Consider the following 27,977-nt stretch of genomic DNA (forward strand, 5'->3'; position numbering starts at 1 on the left):
ATACATACAGAGTGCTAAAAAATGTTAGCAAAGCAGTAGGGACTGAGAGACAGCTCTGAAACTTTCCTTATCACGTTTCTAAATTCACCAGAGGTACCATCCTTATGATGTATGACAAAACATATGTTTTCTTTCCAAACTTGCTGGCAGATCTAACCAAAAGTGTCATCAGACTATCAGGAACTGACTAGTGGAAATGAAGCTCCTGTCCTGCTCTTCCTCGTTCCTTCTCAGAGATGAACAGAAAAGCCCCGCTGGGATCTGCCCTGCTCATATGTTCTGCAAACCCAAGGTCTTTCCAGCAGGAGCTTGTTCTCTCTTGTATTCTTCAAAATTTTTGGAGCAATTTTTAAAATGTTATTTGATTACTTATTTACTTATCTAATGATCGATCAATTTATTTATTTATTTATTTCCCTCCTGCTTGAACAAAAAATTAAAGAATTGGGGCTGAACAACACATTTCCTGCATTTTGGGACAGCTGCTCTTTTCCCTAAAACCAGTAGCGTCAGATAACACAGTGGAGGAGGACTGGTCCACAACACCCTCTGGATGGCCATGCTGCAGCCCCAGGTCCTGTGTCCTGCTGAAATTATCTATTCATAGTAGGCAGACAAGCTGTAAGGTTTGTTTTCCCATTGCTTTGTAATTTCTGAAGGGATGCACATCTGAATTTTGGCACTTCCCAGCAGAATTGATCTGACTGACTGAGGAAGCAGGAGCAGGGGAGCAGATGTTATTAGGGACATCTGTCTGGACCCTGAGATGCTCACCCTGAGACATCCTGAGCCTGGCTGAGTGCTTTCTGGTGAAACCAGTCAGAAGGAGCATCACCAGAATGGTCTGCTTCTCCCCAACCAGCCTGGGGCTGCTCTGCTTGAATGGGATGAAGTGGGTTGGGATGGGATTGGATGTAAGCACACACTGCTGTGTGTAGGTGTGGTTATTTGTACTGTCCATTATGTCCATACCAACATACGTCAGATTGCAGGTTTTGCCATCTGCTTTCCTTACAGTTTGGCATGTGGCAGAGTGACCACGCACTCACTGGACCACAGACATCTTATGAGACCTCACCAGAACTCTCATCTTCTAGCACAATTTAAGTTATCTGCTGACACTTGAGTATTGGAAGTAAGCTACTTCAAGAAGCAATGGTTAATAATAAAGATGTTTTGAACTCTAAAAAGGTTGTTCTGCCTGCAGGACCCAACCTTTAAAAATATTTGAGTTTAAGAATTAGAGTGATAAATACCTTTTTAGAGATATGGCCTGATACCGAAGGACCAGCCCTTAGTCCTGGATTAGGCTATGTGAGAACTGCTCTGCCACATCTAGATCTTGCCTCTGTTGCCTTCTCTCAAGGGAGCTCCCAGGCTAGCACCTGAAGCAAAGCTTGGTGTTTCAATAAACGCTATTAATACATTATTAATACAGATACTGTGCAGCAAACTATCCCAGCAGTCACAAACCTGCGGATGCATGGATTCAGTGAAGCAAGCACAGCTCAGGCAGAGCAGTGTGAGCCTGCCTGCTTGGCTCTGTTCCTTCAGCTCAGCATCCAAGTAAGCCAGACACAATCCATTGGCTGCTGCAGCCCCCTCGTGGTCAGCTCAAAGATAGAATTTATACGTGGGAAGGCAGCGTGTCTTAAAAAGCACCACTAATAGCTAATAGATACCATATTAAAGCAAGAGTAAATATATAAATAAAAGGAATAGACGCTCAGAATAGTACTTGCTCCATGTATACAAGAAGAGTTGTTGTTAAATGACTTGTTAAATGACTTGCTTTTCAAGAATCAAAAGGAAAATTGCAGCTAAAGCATTAAGCAGTGGTGTTTCTAATGGGGGTGCCCCATTTCATCTCCCTAGGCTGTCGTTGAACAGTCTGCTTTGAAGTGCTCCTTTTCTTTTGAGCATTTGTGCATTGATTTACAAAGATATGAGTAAATTTTGTTCTCACTGATTTTTTTTTCTTTCAGCATCTGTTTACTGGAAACACATCTATATGCTCAGGAAACTCCACAGAGGAGTGAGACCATAAGTGCTATTTCTCTGGGGAAGATCTGGGGTAACATATAAGGTAGGTGGTACTTTAAAGCTTGAAAAGGAAGCCTAATATATGCTATATATATGTTTTTATTTTTATTTTACCAAGGAGAGGCAAAGACCTAATTAACACCTGGAAATAAACGATGGGAATTAATAGTGGAGGGAGGATGTTGATTGGAGCAGTGCTAACAGCCTTCCACCAGGCCAGCCATATACTCCCCACCCAGTGCTGTGAGAAAGCAGAGGAGCCAGCTATGGAATAAGAAAAGTATGGATCAAAACAGAAAGCTTGTGCACAAGGCACAGGATAGAGGAGGCTCTAAAGGAGGCTCTCCAGTGTGGATTAACATTTCTTAGACCAAGAGCAAAGAAAAAGTACTTACAGATCATGAAGCCATGGTCCTTCCAGAGAGGTGAAGTCAAACTACTGTTTTTCCACAGCTTTTCTCTTTGTTCCATGGCCCAAAGTGCAGAGTGAGGTTTTGACTTACCTGTATGACCATTATAAGCCTATTCATTGTATTTAAGTAATATAGGTGCTGTGGTGATGTCACCCCAAGGGCAGGCACAGGACATGGGCTGCAGCAATGCAAATGTGTCTGCACACATCCTCAGGGTCACTTTTCTCACTTACAAGAAGCACTTAGTGTTTCCATAAAATGGTACTTTGCATTTCTCTATTTTTAACTTAATAACCTCTTCGTTCTTCATTTTCTCTAAGCCCACTTAGACAGAGCAAGATGTGACATTTTCTGTTTCAAAATGGCTTTTATTTTGTATGGAGAAAAAACAGTAGAAAGAAAGTAACAAAATTAATACCTGCCTGAACGAGTGCAGGGCAAGTATTATCCCGGAATCCAGAAATTCTCCAAACAAAAAGGTGGAAAAAAAATGTTAAGACGTCTATATTACGAGATGCTGAGGGCTTTGGGGTAGTAAATAACAATGCTGATTTAAAAAAAAAAAAAAGAAAACCACCAAAAAACCTAGTGCAGAGCAGCGTGCTCCTGTCAGGGTGCACTGAGGCACATGCTTAGTGCAAAGCAGTGGGGATACCTTGCAGGTCTCGTCCAGGTACTGTTGTAAGAAACCAGTGCATATATGCTGCTGGCATGGGGGCATCATATGGTGTCACATGGACACATTTTCAGGTATGTAAACATGTCGTCTGCATAGAAAGCTGGAATTCCCAGCATCAAAAGCATAGAGAGGATGCATACCAGAGAGTGGTGGTCAATGGCTCAATGTCTGTATGGAGATCAGTGGTGTCCCTGAGGCATCAGTGCTGGGACCAGTGTTCTTTAACATCTTCATCAGTGACCTCAATAACAGGACTGAGTGCACAATTAGCAAGCTTATGGATGATGCCAAGGTGTGTAGTGCAGTCAACACATCTGAGGGATGGGATGCCATCCAGAGAGACCTAGACAGGCTTGAGCAGTGGGCCCACAAAGCCCAGTGCAAGGTCAGGAACCTGGAAAGTGGCAACCTTCACTATCAATAAAAGCTGGGGTATGATAGGAAAAAGCACAGCCCTGCGGAAAAGGACCTGAGGGTACTGGTGGGTGCTAAGCCAGACACGAGCCAGCAATTGCCCTCAGCCTAGAAAGCTAACTGTATCCCAGGCTGCATCAAAAGAAGCATGGGCAGCAGGGAGAAGAGGGCAATCCTGCCCCTCTACTCTGTGCTGATGAGACCTCACCTGGAGTACTGTGTCCAGATGTGGAGTCCTCAGTACAGGAGAGACATGGACTTTTCAGAGTGCATTCAGAGGAGGACCACAAAAAATGATCCAAAGGATGGAACACCTCTCCTATGTGGACAGGCTGAGAGTTGGGGGTGTTCAGCCTGGAGAAGGTTCCAGGGAGAGCTGAGAGTGGACTTTCAGTATTTAAAAGGGATCAATGAGAAAGAAGAGGTCAGCCTCTTTAGCAGCTCTGCTCTGTTGTAATAGGAAAAAGGGAAATGGTTTCAAACTAAAAGAGGGGAGATTTAGATGAGATATAAGAAAAAGATTTCTACAATATAGGTTGTGAAGCACTGGCACAGGTTGCCCAGAGACATGGTGGAAGCCCCATCCCTGAAGAAATTCAAGATCAATTCAAGGGCTCTGAGCAACTGATCTATCTGTGCATGTCCCTGTTCATTGCAGGGAACTAGGACTAGATGACCTTTAAAAGTCCCTTCCAACTCAAACAATTCTGCAATTCTATAAGAAAATACTTTCCATGCAGGCTTGTAGTATAATACAGCTTTTTACATTCTGAAACAAATTCTGCCAATACTGAACAATCCAGGGTGAACTCGAGCTCAGCAGAACAAAGAGTTCATCCTTGACATCACAGACCGCTCCATCCTCCCAGACTGGGATGGATGAACCCTGCTCTACTGCCTGCCTATCTCTGCTTTGCCATTTGGACAATTGCATTGCCCTACATCACCTCTGCAAGTTGGTCCAGGCTCTAGGATTCCACTACGATCATACTGAGATTGTTGCAGAAAATGACTCTCCCATCCTTCCTGCTGCTGCATTCGGGCTGGCAGAGAGCTTCCTGCAGGCGGCTCCGCAGAGCTGCTGGTGCTGTGCCCAGGAAATTTTTTGTCCCTGTCAGGAAATCCATCATATGGCCTCCAGCTGGGTCCCCCTCAATGAAGCACTCAGTGATGTCCCAACCCGATGGGAACTCATAAACGTGGTACTTGATGCTGAGCTTCCTCAGAACTGCCGTGATGCTGTCGGAGGTGATGTAGTGGCCGCTGTCAGTTGAAGGCAAGCAATGCCTGTACTTCTTCCATAAGCTGGCCCAACCGCTGCTGCCTGTGGAGGGGAGGAAGATCAGGCACGTCTAAAAGCATACACCTAAAAAGCTCATTCCGGGTCAGCCTCCCCACTACTTCTGGTGGAAGGCTTAATGCTTAACATGGGGAACTGTGTTTTATTCACCACACCACCAGCTGGGGACTCGAGAATGACACACTGGAAAAAAAAACCACACTTTTTAAAAAACAAGTATGGCAATATTATAAGTGTCTCCTTTTCAAAGCCCACAGGTCTAGGCAGCTCCCTTTGTCCTGCTTGAGTCTTGGCCATTGCTGTGTGGAGAGAAGAGCCCCAGAGCTCAGGCTGTCTTTGCATGGTGCTCATTTCACCATGAACAAGGACTGGCCTTCTTCCAGGCACAGCTGCTCTTCTCTCTAGGCAATAATTTCACAGAGTCATTCATCTACTTTAAATGCAGGGAAGCAAGAGCATGCAGGTTATATCCATGTGGTTCCATCAGACACTGGGGTCCAACAGTCCAAGCTCATGAAAACATTTGTTTTGTTTAACTGCTATAGAATTAGTGCTACTGAAATCCCAAGGCAATTATAGCTGGCTTTCATACTTCATAGGAACGATGCAAAAATGGGAGGCCTCTCTTACCTGACAGAATTATGATCAGGAGTTTACCCTGATGGTTGAGGCAGCTGTGGAAAAACTTGATGGTGTTAGGAATATCTTCCACACGGTACAGCATCTGGAAGGGAGAGCTGCATGCAGTTATTCCTACTCCAGCCCTGCTCACACCATACTCACCAAGTAGTTAAAACCAGCAGTACTGAATATCCTACCTGAATCATATGGATGAAGTCAAACTTCTTGTGTGTGTTTTTCTCTTTCACCTGTTGTTCATACTCTGAGGAAGTAAGCTGGTGCCAAGTAAAAGAGACCCCCTGCAGATCTGGGGCTCGATTAACCAGCTCTGTTTAAAAAGTAGAAACAAAACACAAATTTCACAGGACAGCATAAAAAATGATCGTACAAATCAATGGTCTTGGCCATACCCCAGATGGCAGAGGGGCCTGAGATGCCTCACCTTTGTAGGCAGCCACGTGCTGTGGGTTGGGCTCTATGATTTCGTTGTTAATAAGGACCTCTGGGTGTGCAGCCTGCAGGATCTGGATCATTTTTAGATCCTGTTCACCTATTCAATAAACACAAATCTGTTATTTTTAAAAACACTTGAGTGGTGATGAAAGGATGCCAGTGCCCCAGCTGGCAAGGTATCATTATTTGCAGATAACACCAAGAATAAAGAAGAGATAAGCAACAGAGCAGAAACCTACTAATGGTAATATTCTTTACAATAGGAAACATAAGTTTTTGAGAAAAACACAGTTAAAATGAGGAACAAGGAGAGAGTCAACACAGCCATGCAGCTTTGACATTGGTGCTGCCCTGGGGAGGTGACAGCTGCTTTGTCACAGGTGTGACACTGCTTGGAGAGCTGGAGATACGCAGTGAGTCAGTCTCCTCTGGAGTCAGGCTACATGGTCTGGGCATCCGTTATCCAGCTGTTGTATTGGAGCTGCAAATAAAGGCTCACAGATTTGCAGCTTGAGCATCACGTAATTGCCCTTCATATTTAGTTACTGCTGCTCCTCCAAGACAGTCTGAGCTCTGGAGGAATAAGCATCAGCCTGTCTTGTCCTAGGAAATCCCCAGTGCCTTTTGAGGTGATGCAGGTCACCTCTGCTCCTACCAAAAAGGCTATGATGTGCTAAGTGCTCAAAACTCATCTGGTTCATGTGGGATTACGGAAAGAAACAGCAGAGATGATCACTTTGAATGAATCTCCGCGAGAATCCTGTTTGCTGTTGAGGGTGGGGCCTAAAAATTCTCCTGTCCATGCAAACTGTACACTCAGGGCACTTGACACCAGATCCTGTACCTTCTCTGACCTTCTGGACTAACTATGACAAGAACTGACATCTCTGATAGGTGTTCTAGCAAGTAGAATTCAAGGACGGAAATTCCAGCCAACTTAAATATAAAGATGCTGATTATACAATAATGATGGACCGTGGCAACTCAACACAAGCTGATGCTGCTCAAGATTTGTCCCATTCTCAGGCTTGTGTACCTCCTGGAGAAAAGCAAGGAAGCTGCCAGCAGCAGCCCTTCAGCACAAGCCAAACTGGGACACTGCTGAAGCAAGAGTGAAATACCCTGCAAACCACAACCCGCCTGATCCTCACCAGCAGCTGACAGCCAAGATGCCTGCACCAGCCATGGGGAACATGGGCTGAATGAGAAAGCGTGACTGGGATCAAGCAGCAGCCTTTCAGGATGCAGAGCAGGTCACAACCCCCATTAATGGTTCAGTTGACTACACTGATTCGGGCCGTGTGAAATCAGAGTCCAAGCCTCAGAAGGTCAGGGATCACACTTGACCTTTTGCTCGGTGCCATGCTGGCTCACTCCCATGCCGCCCGCGCAGGTTCGGCTCAGGCAGCCTTGGCACTGCAAGATGGAGGCCTGCATCCCTGCTAGAATGTCTTAGGGCTTTTACTTTCTCACTGAAAGTTCTTCTGAAGAGGAAATAAGGAAAAATGTGGGTAATGTAAAGGGTTTTCCTTTCCCTCATGTTTTCTTGGAGTCAGACAGAATTTCGGTGTTACAGTACATAATGAGAAAGAAGTGTAATTGAGAACTGAATGATTTCTTCCTCCTTGCTTTCTCATATGCTACAACATATTCCCAGCTGGGGAAAACAGCCTCTGTTATTTTTGTCTTACTCAGGAAAACAAGCAGACAGAGTGAGAAAAATGCTTTCACTAGAAAGTATTAACACTTATAATTCAGCTGAAAATACTTTTTAAAGCAAAATCAAACTGATAAATTGAATTGCTACTTCTTTTCTCTACTTTTCTTTTTACTTTTTTCCAGATTCCCTGGGAGCAAAGCTGGATGTTTCACTGTTCATTTAGAACAGCTTTAAAGCCATTTCTTCTGAAAGATTTTTCATCTCTGGGGGGAAATACCATTTGCAGCTAAACTCTAGTAATCTCTGGATAAAGACAGAGCTGTAACAGAGAAACCCAACCTGAAGAAGCTGGCTAGGTGCCATGCTGGTGGTTGTGCTGGCCCATGTCCATCTCCACAGCCCCTCATGGCCCTGAAAGCAACATAAAGTGGGAAGAGCCTTTGGGTGGGAGAATCTAGGATGGGACCTGTGGGTGGGAACAACCTCCCAGACACTCAAAGTCTTTCCAGTGAGGTTTGAAGATGCTTTCCTACTTAATCTAATGAAAGATTCCTTGATTTTAGAAACATGAGGCCAGATGACAGTCATCAAGAGATTGCCACGAGAAATAGTGTTATTAATGCATGAACAGTTCTCCCCATAGCTCAAAACCTGGGTAGTACTTTCCCTTTCCCCAAGGACCACCATTCCCCAGCATCTGCTGTGCTGTTCAGCTCCTTACCTGTGCCGCTCCCCACTCCCAGAATGTTTATAGTCGATTTTCCATTGCCGAGACTGAAATTACAAGTACATGTTACTCAACCACAGTGTGTCACATAATTCTATATTTTAATTATAACATCTTGGATACCATATTGGCCCAATTTAACTGAGACGTGCCACATGAAATCTGAGCATCCCTTTGGAACTCAGCTATAACTTACTACATGGCAGGAGCTTACCCTGTATGAGCAGGCTCATATTTCAAAGTACAGTACGGAGCAGGATATAGGATTTCTATTCCCCTGCCAGAGTTCTCTTCAAGCTATGGCTGACACCAAGCATAAAGGCCTCAAGAAAACCCAGAGCGAGAAGTTCCCACTGAGGGAGCAGAGCTGTGCCTGGCTGAGGCTGTGGGGACAAGGCAAAATGGGGCAAAACTCTGCACCCTCGGGAGACAAGTTTGGTTTTCTACACAGCATATTCACTAGCATCCTACTAAGCTGCAATATTTTGTATTGGTCCAGCAAACAAAATTGGTTAAAATCCACATTAAGAAATATTTAGAAATATTTCTTCTAGCATTTCCTCAAGCAATTGTTTTCTTTATTGTTACCTCTATTGCATTGGATAGATAGATTGATTGAGAAACAGATCGATAGATAGACAGATATAATGCCTGGTCTGGAGTTATCTGCCTTTTTTTTTCTCAAAGGAGAACACACTTTCCACAATATCCAGCAATTATCCAGACTTGAAACTGTTTTCTTTAGCTTGGATCTAGCCTGTTCTGAAACTATCTACAGTCACACAGGCTTAGTATATTACATCAGTACTTCACAAAACTGACTATCATTTGATGCTTAAGCAATGCAAATTAACTTGGGATAGAAATAAGGAGTCTTAGGGGACTGAGGAAACCAAGAATTAGTCATTACAATGGAATTAGAGATGTTCTTTTGGACTGATGTGTGAGGAAGTCCCAAAAGTAGGAAGAAAGAACAAGGAAGCTTCATTTTGGGGAAAAAAAGATAGATAGGTAGGTAGGTAGGTAGATAAAGAGATAGAGGAAAAAAGGAAAAAAGAAAGAAAGAAAGAGAAAAAGAAAAAAAAAATTCAGTATGCTTTAATCCTTGGAAAATCAGCTAATGAAAGCAGATGGACATGCAAATAAGGTCTTGATTCTTTCCTTTACATAAGCAGAGAAGAAGCACAGGATATTAATTGAAATTGCACTTAAACAGAATATTTGAAAGGCTGCTGTTAATGGAATCAAAACTTAAAAGCATTAGAAGTTCATTCGTGCCCCAGAAAATCTGTCATCCTCCAAGATGTTTGCTGACCCAAGGTCACAGATGGCCTTACCACCTCAGTGGACACGCTCCTTACCCAGCCATGATGTGTGGCATCACTTCCTTGTTGAACTCATCCATGCACTGGTGCTCTGTTGAGTGATCCAAAAATGACTGAAAGGCCTCTACATACTCCTCAGCCGTGAGACTTCTCATGGAAGGGATGACATACAGCTCTTGAGAAACAAATATGAATGGTGTGTTAGTAACTTCCGGGCAAATGAAGGATCAAAGCACTTACCTCGTGGAAGAAACCAAACCAAACCCAGCCCAACCCAACAGAAGCCAGAGATTCGGGAAGATGGTGCAGAGGTCACACAGCCCAGGAGCCATCCATGCACATGGGCTCATGTGAAAACTCAGTCTGTTGACACTAAAGATACAAAAATTACTCTTTGATGTCCTTTGACACCAGCATGTTAAGCGATGGTCATTACTGCAGGTTGCCCTGAGGAAGATGTACCCATAATTTCCTGGAGGTGTTTAGCTGGATGCTACTTGGTTTGCAGAAAGGGAGTGTATTTCTGGCAAGAAGGTGAAGATGATTGCTCAGGAGGTTCTGGAAGGGTTGTGGTTCTCACACATGCTGGATAGGATGAATGAAACCCCCAGCTGTTGGCACACTTGCTATTAGGGGTGATGCACACCTGCAGCTGAAGCAAAAATAGTTAACCCCGTGTGCCTCATTTCTGGCTCTCACTGACATGGGACTGCAATACACTGCCAGGGAGGTGAATTCCCACTAGGATCCATGGCTTGTGGCCATGAGGGCAATCGGCAGCAAAAGCATTTCAGTTGGATGGGCTCATACTTACACACCAGAACTAAGATTTCCAGCTCTGAACCAAGGCCCAGGCAACTCAAGGGGCTACAAGCAATTATTGCAAAATCCAGCTTTCCTGATGTCTCATACTAAAGATGTTGCTCCTGCCCGGGGACAAGCACTGGCCAGCTGCTTGAGTCTGAGGAGCAGTGATAAGACTAAGACTGCAGGCTCACTCAAAGATGCCATTCAGCTAAATGCTGTCTCTAGGGTCTATCTCAGACAGATGGCTACATCAAGGATGCAGCGGTAGTGCCAACCTCAACATCTGAGGTCAGCACTGAAAAGGTAGTGTTGAGAAGGGGAAAAAAATCAGCTCCTAACCCAATTTCCTCCTAACTGAAGTGAGGAACCTTACACGGATGCTTATGCTGTTTCAAAAACCCACGTCCCTGGCTGCTGTGTTTCTGTGAGGTATGAATAGGGATTCGACATCCAGCCCAACTGGAGGTACAGATATCAATATCTATCTCAGATTGATCACCTGAATACAGTGTAGCACCCTGTTTCTTTCTTTTTCTTCCTTTAACAACTTCCAATTCTGTTGCCAAGAGAATTAAGATATATTTATAGTGAATGGGCATTTTACTTTTATCTCTTTGTTTATTTGTTTGTTTGTTTACTTCCAAATACCTGAATTATCGTGTGGATCTGCCAGAATCTCTGCTTCAAAGTTCATGCTGGGTAACCTATTCCTGTAAGGAAAGTATAGTACTTCGGTTATTTGAAGAACCTGTATGCTTTTTTGAAGCTGCATTGAAAATGCAGAACAGAAGGAAGATACTCCAGGACAAATTTTCCTCGTTCGATAATCAATACTATTTGGTGCTCTTTTACTATAACAAAGAAAGCTAAAAGCTCTTGATCATACAGAATTGCTGGTGATGGTGTGCCCACCTGCACCAGTGCTTGCCTGAGATGTGTGGTGGAAGATTCTTCCCTCTCTGAAGAATCATTCACCAGTCAACACAGAGGAAGGCATTAGATTAACTGCGAGACTTTTAGTCATGAAAGGAGTAGAAGAAATAGCAGTGAAATTACAAAAAGATGATAGGGAGCTTCAGCATCTGAAGCGTGTTTCTTGTCCTGATATTTCAGGGTTTGTTTTGCTTCTGTTTCTTAATTTCAGGTTCTCCTGGCTGCAGCTGTTATCTGGGTGATTGGTAGAATCCATAGGACTCAAGGGACAAAAAGCAAAGGAGTCATTGGACTATTACTATTTTCAATCAGGCAAACATTTTCATTCTTAGTTCAGGGGTTTCTTAGTATGTGAAGATTTCCAGCAATGAAGTCACCTCTCCATTTTCCTTTGACAATGTGCCACATCTATGGAAGAGATGTGCAAAAGGAAAGTATGAAATGAAACTGAAGCAAGGACCTCATTTCTGCAAAGAAAGTTATAGGGTGAGGCTACCTACAAAAAGGAAATAGTTATCTTCTGCATAACTGCATTTCAATGTGGAGATGAACAGCAAGACATAGGAGTGATATTCCCATATAACCTTGGTTTAGCCACATTGCTGCTCCCCTAGCCTTGCCATTATGAAATGCAAAAGCAGTAAGCAGCCCTAAACTGCCCCCGGTAATGGAAAAGCTCTTGTGCAAATAAGAAATAAGCCAGGAGGTGGAAAAGAAAAATGAGAGACTTGTAATGGTGGTTTTAAGACATGAGCATACAAAGACTGTTAGTAGGTAGCATGGAAATGGCCACGTGTGCAAATAACGTGCTGCTTTGGTGAATGAAAAAAGACTAAGGTGTCCCAGAAATACTTGGAGACACTGGGGTGCTGCCAGGCTTCTGTAAGAACTTCCCATTTCATTTGAGTTCATGATAAAAACCCTGTAGAAAGAGTTTTCAGGCTCCCACAAGGTAGATCAAAGGTCTCAGTTCTGTCATCTCAACCTCAGATCCCCTATAAAAGGCCTTACAGAAGTTCTGCAGTAATGAGCCTGAACTTAGCCCCCCTCCATAAGCTCCAGCTTGGCTGCAGGCCAGTTCTTCAAATTTCCACTCAACCTTCTGACCTCTTCCATCTCTGCCTGTCGAAACAGAGGACTATTTTGTCCTCTCAGCTGGCTGAACCAAGCAAGGTGATTTTCAGGCTAAATCTCCCACCATAATACTGAGAGATGGCATGATTTTTCCAGGGATGATCTGGGGATGCGTACTCCATTTCTAACAGGTCAAATGTTTCCAGCCACCACAGAAGACCTGCCAGGAGGCCTGGACGGACTGTTCAGTACAAGCATTCACCAGGAGGGAGGATGCCAAATTAACTCTCCTACTGAGGTTTTCAGCATTTCTCTGCAGGCAGGGTTCCTAAGACTGATTAGCACTAATTGTTGGGAAGGTGGATACCTTTTGGGAGCACTGAGCATGGCAGCCAAAGGCTCCCCCTGGCAGCAGCAGGTATAGAGGCACAAGGAGTCCCTCTCCTGCATCCCTGAAGGCTGAATGAAGCCCTGGAACACAAGCCCAGGATCTCTTTCTTTCCATCATGTGCAAACACAGGAGGTCTCTCTTCACAAAGCCTCCCTCACCCCCATCCCTCCCAGGATGCGGGCACATGTGCTTTTATTCTCAAATCACACATGGCTGCTCATGACACAGGGACCCCTTCCCCACCCCACCTACCTCTTCATCTCAGAGGTGGGCTCCATGGTGTGGGCTGGTGCCAGGGCTCCCTCAGCCTGGCCGTGTGCTCGTGGCACGGCGTGGAGGCCGGCGTATCACCCGGCTCCTAGGTGAGCATTGCCACCAGCACCAGCCTCTTGCTCGACCTCTGGGGACACTGCTGGTGGCCTCTGGCCAGCACCTGTTGGGACAGCAGCGTCACTTGAGCAATGAGGGGGAAACCTGAGCCCTGCCCAAGCGGTGACGTCTGCCGCGCCGTCCTCCTCGTACAGACAGTGACATGGGAAATGCCTGGGCAGGGAGCTATGGTGTTTTCAAGGGGAAATAAAAGGACAGAGTGAGAGCGTAAAGCCTTTACAACTCCAGTGGAAGTGGATGAGGGATGTCAGCCGCCACCGGGCAGATCGAGAGGCTATGTTATTTGCTTTTTAATTTGCTTTAAACTCCTTCTCCACTTCCCAGCCCCGCACTGCCTCCAGCCAACATCTGAAGTCCCAGCTGTCCCCAGAGAGGAGAGTGGGCACAGGGCAGGAGCAGGACCCCATGTTTCTGCTCCACCAGGAGCCATACAGCCAGGCCCCCTACATTCCCCACCATAGCTGTCCTGCTGTTCCCCCCCCACTGCACATCTCCCATCCCATCCTCACAGGAAGCACTGCCCATGCCACGCAGCCCTGAGCACCCCACAACCAAACCTTTCCGAAGCAACAGGAGCTGAAGAGGAACCTCCAGCTTCTGGGAGCTGCGAGATGCTGAGAGCTCGTTGTGTGCTGACTGGAGGCTAATCCCTGCCCGACCCGTCACCCAGCCCAGCGCTGAGCTGGCATTAGTGCACAGCAGTAGCCTTTGTTCGGCAGCACAGGAGACAAGAGAGCCTTGTGCACAACCCTGCTGCAATGCCAGCCCTCGGGGCAGCCGGGCATGCTGTGCTTTGGGGTGTGCTGGCAAGGTGCTGCCTTGATCTGCGCTGAGCTGTGTGTTTCGTGCAAATAGGAAGACAGGTTTTTGGACTCTGAGGGCAATGTCTAAAGCTAAGGCTTTAGTTCCTCTAGAAAGACAAAGCAGCTGTGTTTCCCCACACAACTACTGGTCCTCCAGGGCTCCACAAGGCTCAGCATCACTCACACAGTGCCATGTCCCCTCCAGCTCCATCAGACTGCAGAGACAAGCCCTGGACCTGCACCACCAAATACTTGCAAGCCTTGTAGTTTGGAAACTCATGACCCATCTCCCCCAGAACTGAAGCATGGTAATCCACTTTTTTTTAACACACCCTTCCTGCCTTTCCATTAAAGGCTGGCTGCTGGCACAGCTCTTTTAGAACACTAAAAACACCCTTTGTCAGACTGACTAGAGTTCATATCTTTCATGTAGCTGTAATCATAGAGTGAAGGAGAGGGCAGAGGGGAGTCTGACATGGCCACCTCGAGAAGGGCTGTTTGTTTCAAGGCCTGACCAGCTTTTGCTCTACAGACCACTAAGCATTAAAAATATATATCTATGAGAACAAAGACAGTTATGGTAAAGCATTCCCTTTACTCTCAGTAGCTCACAGGACTTCAACAGGAAAAAACACGCTCAGAATTTCAATTCCTATGTTCTTGTGCTGCTTCCAGCACAAGACAGCTGCAGACTGGGAAGGGCTGGCACCTGCTCATGGCACTTCATCAGCAGGATTCAGAACACCTCATCTCAGAGCAGAGCAAGCAGTGGTGTACAGAAGAGCAGAGGATTGCTAGGGTCTGTCCCTGTTAGACAGTCAGCAGAACCAACAGTAAGGCTGTGGAGAACAATCTCTGAGATACGCTCCTTCAGCAAGGCTTGTGGCTGAAGCAGAGAGCCTGGAAACTTTCCAAGGAACATTCAGTAGAAAACTGAATCATTTACAGCTGTACTGCAGAAATACATCACATCCAGGTGCTTTGACAGCCCAGCATTCCTGATGCAGTCATAGCACTGTTCTCACTCACCTTCTGGCAGATTGCAATATGGTTAACAGAGGAATCATCCACAAGAAAGGATCTATGGGTGCTGGATTTATTCTGCTGAACACAGAGGCCACTAGATGGTGATGCAAGGACGTTTTTTCCGCTCTTTCTCTTCTCTTGGCTTCCCATTAGTTGAGCTTGGCCTTTCCTGGTAACACAGGTGGCTGTTGTCTTTTTCTTTCTGAGTGCTGACAGAGGTCATTTGGCAGCAGATCGCTCGCTGCCCGCCTGTCCTGCATGAGCCAGGCTGCAGTCGGCAGTACAGCAGTACGATGTGCTTGCTGCTGGGGGAGTGTGTTTCTCTCCATTGAGGCTCAGCACAGGGAAGAGCAAAGGACTTGGCTTTCACTTTTCGGATTAGCCTTCTTTTGTAGGCTGTAGAAAAGTATTTTATATTAAACACAGTGGGAGAAAAAAAGGGTTTTCAGGAAACTGGTAATCTCTGAAAATGGCCACACTTTGGAACAGTTACTGTGGAAAAAAGTCAGGAGATTTTCCTCAGGGTTAACAGTCAGATCTCCAGGCAGTATTTTCTTCCTCCTTTGAGACCAGTTATTGTCCTACAAATAAGAGGAGAAAGTAGGTGAGAAAGATTGGATTGGCAGCAGCACAGTCAGTACTGGTCTGTAGGGCAGATGTATGCCATGAGCACATGTGATACAGGAACACACTGTACAGGAGCAATGCTGTGGGGTGAGCAGAGGTGTGTCCCAGCTCTCCTAGCACATCTTTAATTGTACATTTGGTAAGGGCAAACTTGCTAAGGGAAAATGGTAATATTAAATTTCCAGCTTCTGCAGTGTTGTGGGACACCCAAAGTGTATCAAGGGTTCAGAACATGGAAGATGAATCATGGGATCATGGAACCATGGAAAAACCCAGGCTGGAAGGGAGCTCAGAGATCCACTGGATGCCTTGGAAGAAGTCCAGGCACTGGCTCACTTAACAGCAATTTCAAGTAAGCTTTCAGCAGCTGGTGGGTAGGGGAAAGGTAGTTGGAGTGCCCCATTCTGAACAATCACCTCAGAAAAGGCTTTGGTAACAACTCTGAAAGCAAAATAATTTTATAACAAACTGATAAAACTAGAATATTTAGGAGAACCGTATTTAAGTGACTAAATGTCCTACTTACTCATTACGCCTAAAGCAAGCAGCTTAAGCCATCAGCTCACACCATGATTTCAGACCTGGGGTGCAGAGGAATGGGAGGGAAACTGCTTTGTGACTTAAATTGCTTCTCCACCAGCTGCTAAAAATTGATTGCCAGTTTCCATTAAACAGAGAAGCACCGTTGGTCTCCTGCTTCCCCAAGCAGTGCCAATCCTTTGGGTGCTGCTGCTAAGCCATGCCCCACACTGCAGTGCCTGCAGCAGCCCCATGGTTTTCCTCTATTTTTCTCCCCCACTGCTTAGCAATCTCCTCGTGGTGACAACGAAATGTCTGTTTTCCAGGAAACCATTTGAGTGTTATGGATTAGCTATGGTAGGCACTTGCAGACCTCCATAAAGCATGTTGACACACTCTCCAGTGTATTACTAACTTGGCTGAAAAATTGATCAAAACTGATAGAGTTGCAGGGCCCTGAGTCCCTTTACAATCTGCTACTGTGCTGCTCAGCTCTGGCAGAGGTAGGAGAAGCCAAACCTGGTTTCTGTGAGCACAGTCTGTGTTTTGCGGGGTGTTTGTGCTTTGTTCCATCATAGTCTCCTCTCTGGAAAGGCAGCCAGGTGTCAGCTCCCTGGACATTCCCATGTCACAGTCCTACCAGAACACCACCTCCTTCTGTTTGCTGCAAGCCCAAGTGAGGGCTGAATAGCAATATCACAAACATGGTGTCAGGTGGGATGGGAAACACTGAGATAGCAAAAGAGGGGTCAGAAGTGGAAAAGATAACAGAGCTAAGCATGCTACCAGAGCCAAAGTGCCTCTCTGCATTCATCCTCTTTGTACTTCTGATACAGTTTATGGACTCCAGTGATGTTGTTTAAACATGTGTTTGACACAATATCAAACTATTAATACTATATATTCTTATTAGAGGAAAAAGATGCCTTTGTGGGCATCAGGGCAACGACAGGCCATTGCCCTTATTCTCCCATTCAGCCCCAAAATCTCATTTCTTTACCCCAAAGCAGTTTTTGGGCCAATTCCTTTAGCAGGGCTGTGATGACTGGGCAGATGTGATGGATCATGGAATGACCACCACCAAATGTCTCCACAAAGGCAATGCTCAGCTCCAGCACATTTTCATCTGTTGCTGGACTGTAGCACAACTCCAGCTTTCATCTCTTTCCCTTTCCTCTTTAAACAACACATAATCAAGTTAGCTTTCCTATAGAGAATGTACATTTGATCTTGATTTCTAGTATCAGCTACAGCAAGAAAAATTAAAATTCAGGATTTGTTACCAATGCTTTAATTACACAACGTTATCAAGTTGTCACCAGGCCTTTAATTATTTTTCAGTTTATATCTAATTTCCCGCATTGTGCTTTTGTGATGTTAAGGTAGATCTGCAACTGTAATAGAAAACATCCAAGTCCTTTATGATGAGGTAGATTGGAAATGACAATGTTAATAAAATTTACTCATCTCCTGTGCCAAGAGCCACCACGGATACAAGGTTTATCTGCAGCTGGCATGCTGTTTGTTTATGCCCTTTTTGTACCACTGAACACATAATAATTTATTCTCCAAAAGAGCAGTGGCATAGGCTGCCCAGGGAGGTGGTGGAGTCACCATCTCTGGAGGGGTTCACGAGCTGTGGAGATGTGGCACTGAGGACTGTGGTCTGTGGGCATGGTGGGGTGGCCTGGGGTTGGACTTGGGGATCTGAGAGGTCTTTTCCAACCATCTATAATTCTATATTCGGAGAGAATGTGCTGGCTCCATGTGCTGGAGACTGTTGCCTATTTTATACCACCCTTCTCTCTCCTAGTTGTCCCAGCAGCACACAGAGCAGTATCTGAACCCCATGCAACGTGCTCTTTCCATGCCGACCTAAAGCTCTCTCCAACAGCGTGGCTCACAATTGTTCCCCAAAACAACAACTACACTGCACAGATGTGGATCATTAGTGCTTGAACCAGAACTAACTTCTCAGAAAATTGTACTTATTGCAGGACAAATTGAGTCTGCTATGGCAGAAGCCAGAATAATTGCTCAGGGGACTGTAGGGCTTATCCAGCAGTTAATTCATTATTTGTACCTGCTCGGAGCCAGGATAGAAACAGCAGGCAAGGCAGCAGCAAACAAGGTACAAACACCAGCATCTCAGGATCAATTTGTTCAGATAAAAGCTTATTGCCATCACGGCAAGGTTGCAAAACACCTCTACAAGTGCTTACCAGTGGGAAAATAGGAGGGAGCAGCTTCACTGCAGTCCTTCAGCTTTTTGATAAGATGTGTGAGCCCTACAGCTGCGACCCGAACACAACTAATGCTGTGCTTTGGGCTTCACGGTGCCACAGCCACCCCAACATCAGGGTCTGGAGGGCAGATCCCACCTTGACAACGGGGCCAGGCCAAGGCATGCAGAGAAGGAGCAGCAGCAGGAAGACAATGCTAACAAGCAGCAACACCAACCGCATGGCACAGCTGGGGCTCCATCACAGCTCCGTGTGCTCCTTGGGATGCGGCTCTGTGCAGCCCTACAAGCACCTCCCTGAGGGATGTGTCCCCTCTTTTCACTTGGACCTGAGCATGGCAGGGAGTTAGCAAGTTGTAAGACTTCATGTGCTTGGTGTGTTCACACTGAATTTACTACAATATACTCTTTTAATACTACAAATGCGCAATTTTGGCTAATAGCCATATAAGTCTTAATACATCACCTCAAACAGATCCATCATTGCTGAATATTTTTGCAGCTCTTCCCTCTACAACACAGGTACAGGATAGTTATTTTTTATTTTGGTTGAGAGAATGCGTTAACACAATCTTGGGGAGATTTATGCTATTTGTTCTGCACCATTACACAGCCATTTTTACTAAAGCAAGCGATAATTAATCTGATTGTCCCCCCTCCCGTTATGTACAGTGCAGACACGGCCATTTCTTTGCCCTTTGAAAATGAACACTTCCCACATGGCAAAGCAGTTATCATGAAGGGAGCCTCTCTGGCTCAGTAAGGCCCCCAAGACTGCACTCTATTAGCACAGCCATTTTTCAATCAGTTACCAAATGGAACCGAAACAAATGCAATAGGAATTCACGAAGCACACTAGGAGAAATACTTACAGCTAAAAGAGCAACTAAACCAACAGCCCCAACTTCAGTTGGCTTTCGTCATCCCATGGAGTAATTTGGGAGCACCAACATTTCAATGCACCAGGTTTCCATTCAACGTCTGTTAACACATATCATGCTACAGGGGGATGTTTTTACGTGGGAAGAACACAAGTGCTCTCAACGAAATGACTCAAGGGCAATAAGGCATAAATCGTCTCTAAACCTGTATAAAGGATGCTGAAGTCACAAACAAGGCATAAAATAATATAGAGCTAGAAAGCCCTTTTTCCTTATTAGGTTGATCAGAGAAAAGCCAGTCTGGCAAGCTTGTTCTATCATGCAAATGGATGTGGTAAAAAAAAGGAAATGAAAATTCTGATCTATATTCATTGTCTGGATGTCAGCGAGGGAGAAATAAAAGTTCCACTTTACATTTTGCTTTGCTTCAGAAAGCTGATCTGAAGTTCCATAGGAAAAAAAAAAAAAGTAATCAAAGCTGATGAAGAAGCAAAAGAAAATCAAAGATAATTAACAGAAACAAAGCAAGCATCAGACACGGTGTCTAATATTAACAAAATACAGAACACAGAACGTGCTCGACTGCACCCAGCAGCGGCTGTAGGCACTGACAGCACTGTAATGGGCAGATTTATGGGTGGATTTCTCTCCCAAAGGCCCCAGCACCAGCCTGGCTGCCACCACTCCTGTCCTGACCACCGCAAGACCCCATCCCAGCAGCAGTGGGGTTGAGCCCCAGGCATGGGACAGTATTTTCTGATTATTGTTTTCCAAAATTTTCCTTTTCTCCAGACTTAGTAACCCCAGTTCCCCCAGCTACTCCCCACAAGGCTTGTGCTCCAGACCCCTCACAGCTCTGTTGCCCTTCTCTGGACATACTCAGGACCTCCATGTCTTTCTTGTAGTGAGGGTCCCAAAATTGAACATAGTATTTGGGGTGCGGCCTCACCATCGGAGAAGGGATGATCATCTCCTGCTGCTGCTGGCAGGATGGCACTGGCCTTCTTGGCCACCTGGGCACACTGCTGGGTCATGCTCAGCTGCTGTCAGCTACCACCACCAGATCCTTTTCCTCTGTGCAGACTTCCAGCCACCCTGGCCCAAGCCTGTAGTGATGCATGGGATTGTTGGTCACAGGAGGAGATGAGGTTGGTCAAACCCAGCGAAGACTTGTGCTGCTTGTCCTCAGGCTGCAGCTCTCCTCACTTCACTTCAGATTTCACAGCACTGGGCTTTTTTCTCCTAGCATCCATTTCTCAGGTTTGCCTGATTGCGTGAGACAGGCGGCTGTGTTTTAGATCTTGGCTGTCATGGTGATGAAAATGAGGGGATGAACAGTAAAAGCACTAATATTATGTGGAAAAATACTCAAAATGTTCATTACTAATTAACTGTACTCCCAAAGAGTCAGCCCTGATGATCTGTGAGCAGGGCTGCCAATTCAGCAGGGCTGATTTCCGTGAGGGGCTCATAGCCATGTGAGGTGGGAGCTGTGGAGGGGACCCAATAGACTCAGACTCAGCACTGCTCCTTTCTACGTAGTGTTCTGCCTGTGCAACAAAAACACTACAGAATTTTGCAAAATGGAAGATTTTAGGGTATTTTTTTTTCTGTCACAAATGACCCGCACTGTACGAACAGCACTACTGAGCATGAGATCTGTCCTCCTGTCTCTCACATCTGCCTTCGGTCCTACAGCTTCATCAGTGCAGATTTTTGTGGTCAATGAAATTGGATGATGATGCCAGCACCTATTCCTGTAGAAAACACAAAATTACTGAAGAGCAGTTCACATAAATAAACACTTCCCTCAGAAGAGGACAGCAGTGTTAATGACAAATTGAGTGAAAACTCACTTGGCACGAGGCAAACAAAATAGTAAATATTTCACATTACTGCTCTGCAGTGACAGAGACTGCATTCAAAAATAATTGTTGTGGATCTGCCATATTATCCAAAGAAATAGAGTGGCAATGCAATCATGACTTGACACAGCTGCACTACAGCTTTTCATCTCAGCCCAAATGTTAACAGGCTTCATCAGCTGCTTGTGTCAGGTCAGAATGTGAGATTCTCTGAAGACCTGGCAACCTCGTGATGCTTCCCCGCAGTGAGGAACGTGCCCAAACGTCACTGCTGCTGCCCCAAAGGCAGGATCATGGTACAGGGCTCACACCAACGCATGTCCCCAGTGCCTCACTGCAATAGGAACCAGAGTAGAACTGGGGCTGAGATACTGAACCGCCATTTCTCCACTCCCAGACTTGTCAGACTCTACAAGATGAAGTTCTTTACCGAGTTAAATAATGCTGGGGTTAGAGAAAACACCAAATAGCTGTAAGGTGGCCTGGCTGGCTTCTACTGTGATGTTTTCTTGCAGTCTGTCATGGGAGAGAGAGCTCAAACAGCTCAGACACGGCCTGGGTTTCAGCAAATGTGCCACTCACACTTCTTAAGGGAAGCTGTTCAATTGCAGCAGCTGAAACAGAAGTAGTCACCTGTGCTTTGGCTGTGCTGCAACTCCCACAAGCCCTACTTAGTGTATGTTGGAAGAAAAATCTCCCTTAAGAGAATCTTTCCTGCAAAGGCCTACTTGGGATTGCTTATCTGAGGACAAGATGTCAACTGTCACCATCAATTGCTTGCATTGTCTTTTCTCAAGGCATGGGGAATGATTTAGATGGGCTAGATTTAAAATCCATCGTGACTTGCCATTGAAACCATTCTGTATTTCTGCACTCAGATGGATCCAAGCTACCCCACCTAAAAAAATTTGGATACAGTTGGTCCACCCAATGTAGGTAAGCCAAGAAGCTGGATCCTGCAGGAGAACATCTGCCAAACACATTTCTCATGGCACACTTAAATCTTTCACTACTCTGAGTCACAGACTGCTGTTCTTCCCTAATTCAGTCACTGAATTTAATAGCAGTGCAGAGGACAAAATAAAATTGTGCGATTAGATCACTTAATTTAGAACCACATAATCGTGAAGATTGGAAAAGGCCACTAGGATCAAGTCCAACTCCAGCCGGTCCCCACCATGCCCACTGACCACATCCCTCAGTGCCACATCTCCATGCTCATTGAACACCTCCAGGGATGGTGACTCCCTCACCTCCCTGGGCAGCCCATGCCAATACCACTCTTTCTGAGATAAAATTTGTCCTAACATCCAACCTGAACCTCCCCTGGTGCAACATGAGGCCATTCCACTGCACTCACTGCTGACACTTGTACAGAACAGCTACTTGAAGCCAGGTCACGTGCACTGGAAGCCAGATTGCCTCAAAAAACATTGTAACTGCTACCTTCTGCAGCTGCAAAATTAATGCCTGGTGTTCCATGCATCCACAGACTGTTGAAAGATTCTCCACTGTTATTATGTTTGAAGAGTTTCTTCCAAATGTCATATTGTCATGTAACAACCACGATATTCATAACATGCAGGTGAACTTTCATAGAGCCGAGGAGAAAATTAACATTCTTCTTTATCAAAGGAAATTGAATCTGATTTTTCATTCCATCAAAATGCTTCTTTGCCTTTCAGGACGAATCCCATCAATTGCTTTAACCCATGTATCTGTCTGGAGTCCGCTCCATACGCTATTGTAACAAAGCATGTCATCACGGCAAATGAACATAATTACCAGGGAGTGCAAATATAGGGTTTCTGGATTCTTTTCTGAGACATTTCATGTGTGACCAATGAAAGCTGTTTACATTTTAAAGTAAGGACAAACTGTATTAGACTGGGAGATAAAAGGGCATACGCTAAACATTCCTGCAGAAAGCATCCTGCAGCTGTGATCACCACTACAGCCTTTCAGCCAAGTCTGCTCTCTTCTCCCCAGGTGTAAATGGAACCACATCTCCACGCACGGCCAAATGCAAAGCCATTTCAAGGGACAGCGGGGTGCTGTGCTCCCAGACAAGTCATCCTCAGAGAGATAACATAAATCAAGCTCCTGCCCAGGACAGGAGCGTGTCCCAGCTGCAAGACAGGGAAGTTACTTCATTTACATTACATTTATACCAGCTACATGTTAAATCTGTCCTGAGGCATGCTAATAAATCAGGAATTCCAAGCCATGTTTCAAAACGCCCTGAGTTGTATCATTTCTTTCTGCATTACTACTTCTCAATTGAAATCAAGCCCTGACATTGAACTACATTTCTTCTTCCATTCATAAGTGCAAATTAGGCTATATATTTAGAAAAAAGGCAGATTTTCAAGAAATGAGCTATGCCACGAGAGCAGCAAATGATCTGATCCCTAACAATCATACTTGTGAGGACTAATCCAAAATGGAAATGCTCAACTGACTGTATTTTCTTCATTTTCTAGGAAACAGGTGAATATAAGTGCACTCTGGCAAAGAACACTATGCAATTAGGCTACTCTTAAAACCATATGAAGACAAGCACAAGCTAATTTACAGGGCTTTATCTATCTTGGCTAGTCAAGAGTTCTTACACCGTTTTATTTCTAGGGCAAATCAAATCACTCTCTTTGCTCTTGGCTGTGGCATCCAAAGGTAAAACACTCAGCGGTGCTCCCTGTGTGACTGCTGGAGGAGAGAGTATTAGAGCTGGGATCCAGCCCTGCTAACAGCAACGTTGGGCTCCCAGTCCCTCTGCTGCTCCTACACAACAAAAGCCCAGATGTTCCATGTACTTAGGCACAGTGACATCTGGATGCGGTATCTGTGCATGCAAATATCCCAGACGGGGCCCACCTGTGTAGCTGACACATGTAACAGCATTCACCAGCAGATCTTCAAGCAAAGCACAACTTCTGTGCTGTCAGTGCTTGGGCTTGCCCAGGGAAAGAAGAAAGCATTTTGGTTTGGGCTGATACTGAGGAAAATGGCCACATGTTGCAGCTGCCATGCTTTGTTATTATTACACCAACTTTTCCCCACCCCAATGCCTGTTTGAGCAGCTTTCTTAATTGAGTTTATTCCATCATTTTTTCACAAGATACCATTCCCCTTACATCATATCCCACAGATACACTAATGTTATGGCCTGGCAGTACTCCTCCTGGCAGCACCGGAATGTCACTGCCCTTGTAAGTCATACGCCACTCAAAGGTTCAGTACTGGGCACTGCAAAAAAAGAGGAAAAAATAAAATAATAAAATAAATAAATATAGACACACACACATATATAGGCTATATATATTATTAGGCTCCCAATGTTAGTGATAACAACCAGACCCTGCTGCTAGTACCATGATCACTTAAAACTCCAAGGCAGAAAGTAGGACCAACCAAACGCCTTTGGCAGGAAGCTGCGTTCTCTGCAAGTGACTGAGACAGTGTTCCCTCTCGATTCCATCCATATTTGTTTCTTTGGAAAAGGAAAGTGTGTTTCTGACCTTGCTTTGCAGCCACAGCACCACCATGGCTTGATGCTGTGACCTCCTGCCCTGCCAGGGAAGTAAACCTATTCACAGTGCCATATCTCCAATGAAATCATAGCGTTCAAACTCTGAATATGAGCAGTGCTGTGACAACACGAGCATCGCCTTCTGCCTGGTGATGCTCTTCTCTCGTGATCCCTTGCACAGCAACTGCATGTTGACAAGGGCTGCTAATAATTCTTTTCTTCCCTTCTAATTATTCCAAAAAGAAGCAGCACTGAGCTAAAAATACCCTGAGTGTTCTCCAGATCTGCAATTACTCTCAACTTGTGCTTGTCTACACCATTTCTTCAGCTAATCACTACAGCACCAAACATGCCAGAACTGTTTGAAATCAGCATTCAGTCTCAGACACAGTAAAGGACTAATAATGAATATTGTTTACACACATTTAATTCAACATACCAGAAGCAACTTTCTCACTCTCTTTAGCATTTTATTTGCTTATAAATACAAGTCAATACCACAAGATGGCACTTCCTTACTTGCAACACATACTATTATAAACACGTACCCTCTTCAAATACTCCCAGATGTTTACAACATGTAACTTTTCAGTGGTTTTGAAACATTTAAAAAAGCAAGGCCTGCTACAAACCGTATTTGTGTTTGATGTATATTAAATGAGGTCAGGTAATTAAATTCAAAAAAAGAATTTATAAATATTTCAGATAAGAAAATTTAAATACAAAAGCAGAGTTTGTATTAATTAAACGGAATAACAATTTAAACTGGCCGTAATGTATCTACATGCTTTTGTTTAATTTAAAATACTTTTTAAACAATCAGACCCTCTAGCCATTCGTCAGAGCACCCATCTATCTACTCAACCCTTTAAAAAATACTTTCAGTTCAGAAACCACCTAGGCTTCTTCTTAGCAATCCTTATTCTGTCCTGTAGGTGGAAATGAAGAGAAATCATATTCCAGACTAGAAAACAGGATAAGAAGGAAGAAACTTTAAAAAACCAGATAACTTCAGACACTCCAACTCACTATTCTTTGCATTTCTCAAAATACGTGATCCAGTTTTAAAGTCTTTGAACGAAATGTAAACACTAGAAAACTCATTGTTGAAATATGTGAAGAATAAAGAACTCTGCACTAATATAGTGCATAATGATGCTGTGTCAAACTTGTCATTTACGGTAAATGTCACATTTTCTTCCAGATTGTCATGCTTTTTTTCTTTTTCTTTTTTTTTGGACCAATTCCATTTGATGTTGGTAGACTTTCTTATTTTAATTCCCATTGCTCAACAGGAAGAGATGCATTTTCCAGTTTCTTCAGGAGAGTTTCACAAGATCCAAGACTTTGACTCCATTATTTTTTCTTTAGTAACGAGGTGGCAAAATGTTAAGCTTGCAGTATTTCTGTTCTGCCCGGTTATTACACATCAGGAGATTCCTCAAAAAACTGAGAAGTCTGAGAGTTACAAAAAAGAAAGTGGTTAAGGCAGTCGATGTCTACATTTGGATTTCTTTTCTATGTTACATGTCAATGTCTCCATCATAGGCTAAGGATAGAGGCTTCTGTTGTGGAGGAGTGCTTTGATGCTGCTTGCTTTTTTTGCTGCAAGAAAAATAAAAATATTTCAGGAGGCAAAAAGCGTAAACGGTAACACTGTGTGAAGCTCAGACACACCAACATAAAAAACGAACTTCAACATAAAAATCAGCTTCCCACACTGGCTATTTCGGTTTGCAACCAGGTGACATGGCAGCATGGAGGCTTCTTCCAAGAAAGCCAGCCTGGAACTACTTGTGTGTTGTTCCATGGGTGGTGTGGACACACAGCCTGCCGAGAAAGGGCAGCTCAGTGTGCAGCCAGCTGTGCTTATCATCTGGAGAGGAAATCAAACACATTTGTCTCTGGTGTCTTCTCACAGATGATAAAACAAAGAACACCTCATGGAAAAAAATGAAACATGAGCTGCCTAGACCTGGGATATTTCTATTCTTTTCCTTGAAACAACAATAGTTATTACTGAGAAATACACTTCCGCACTTCTAGTCTTCAAGTGATGGAGAATTATGTAATGCTACTTCACAAATTCTCCACTGAGCATGCTCCATTGCAGATAATCAGTAGCTATATCACTCAAAAAACACAGAAGCTACGCTTCAATGCATCAGCCAAACACTGCTTTTAATTGAAGAGAGAATGAGAGAAATAATGAGAGGGAATAAATTCTGGGTGAAATAAGGTAATGCTGTTGTTAGCACATGGTTGGACTCCGTCACCATGAAGCCCCCATACGATGTGCTGGTGCAGAGCAGAGCTTCAGCATGCACGGTGCCCTATTTCTAACAATGGCTGGTGACAGCAGCTTTGGACACAAGGTGTGCCTTCTCCTGAGGTATTCACTGCAAAAACTTACATAGAGATTTCCTGAGCTAAGACGTAGACCCAGAAAGCCATGCTTAACACCAAGAAAGCCACTCTCCCATTAACTGTTCTGCCATCTTCTACTCCATTTATCTTTCTGGATGGACAGCCCCTACCAGTAAGCTCACAAGGCAGTAATGCACAGTGTGAAAATAAAGACCTTTTGTTTATTTTAAACACTTCATCTGATGCCTCCTACTTCTTACACTGCATGAGATAAAGATTCCCTGGGCCCTTTTCCAACTCCATTCACGATTTCATAGTTCTCTATTGTATTCTCCCATCAAACACCATTTTCCAGCTGAATGACCACATTATTTTTGGTCTTTCCTTGAACAGGAAGTAGCTCCTACCTCCAATTCTCTCCCTTGCCTTTCTTCAGCTTTTTTTTTTTTTTTTTTTAAATAAGAATCCAATAAACAATAAGAAGCCATTCCTAATCCCACCAGAATTCTGAATATATAGGTCTACTGATAACCAAAAGTAATTATTTCCCCGCATGACCACCACACATCTTCACAATCATGTAGGTTAGCATCTCTAACGTGAAGAATTTTAAATTGCTCTGAGGTAGAGGCCAAATGAGGGTAGGTCTCTAATCCAAGTTCCATTCTTCCTTAATGCCTTAAGGATTAAATCTTAAAAACAAGTGAGCAAACAAAGCCCAAAACCCCGTGCCACACTCACCACATCAGAAAGGATGTAAAAATCAGGAGGGCTATGATGAGGAACCCGCTAGCTGATACTCCATACACCCACATCTTCAGCTTACCATCTGTTGGAAGATTGGAAAAAAGACAAAGAAAGAAAAAATAAAACGTTTTGTAAATGAAT

The 27,977-nt window shown here is 44.4% G+C and overlaps 2 protein-coding genes across 19 annotated transcripts in view; both read right to left on the reverse strand.

Moving 5' to 3' along the window:
• Window positions 1-2,788: 2,788 nt before the first annotated feature.
• On the reverse strand, window positions 2,789-13,855 carry LOC125697041 (carnosine N-methyltransferase 2). The gene is made up of 9 exons (XM_048953606.1): window positions 13,788-13,855; window positions 13,093-13,273; window positions 11,091-11,152; window positions 9,672-9,810; window positions 8,305-8,357; window positions 5,913-6,020; window positions 5,668-5,798; window positions 5,480-5,573; window positions 2,789-4,873 (listed from the first exon to the last, which is right to left on the reverse strand). Exons 2-9 carry the CDS (start codon window positions 13,116-13,118, stop codon window positions 4,518-4,520), a joined length of 969 nt encoding a protein of 322 aa, XP_048809563.1. The 5' UTR covers window positions 13,119-13,273; window positions 13,788-13,855; the 3' UTR covers window positions 2,789-4,517.
• Window positions 13,856-25,165: 11,310 nt separating this feature from the next.
• Window positions 25,166-27,977, reverse strand: part of THSD7B (thrombospondin type 1 domain containing 7B) — a 292,293-nt gene continuing 289,481 nt past the window's right edge. For all 18 annotated transcript variants that reach the window (XM_048953272.1, XM_048953264.1, XM_048953266.1 and 15 more), the window contains 2 exons: window positions 27,831-27,918; window positions 25,166-26,327 (listed from right to left, as the gene is read on the reverse strand). In XM_048953272.1, the coding sequence (XP_048809229.1) occupies window positions 26,246-26,327; window positions 27,831-27,918 (170 nt within the window). In that variant the 3' untranslated portion in view covers window positions 25,166-26,245. The remainder of the gene's footprint in view (window positions 26,328-27,830; window positions 27,919-27,977) is intronic.

The sequence above is a fragment of the Lagopus muta genome, chromosome 8, assembly GCF_023343835.1.
Source record: "Lagopus muta isolate bLagMut1 chromosome 8, bLagMut1 primary, whole genome shotgun sequence".
NCBI lineage: Eukaryota > Metazoa > Chordata > Aves > Galliformes > Phasianidae > Lagopus > Lagopus muta.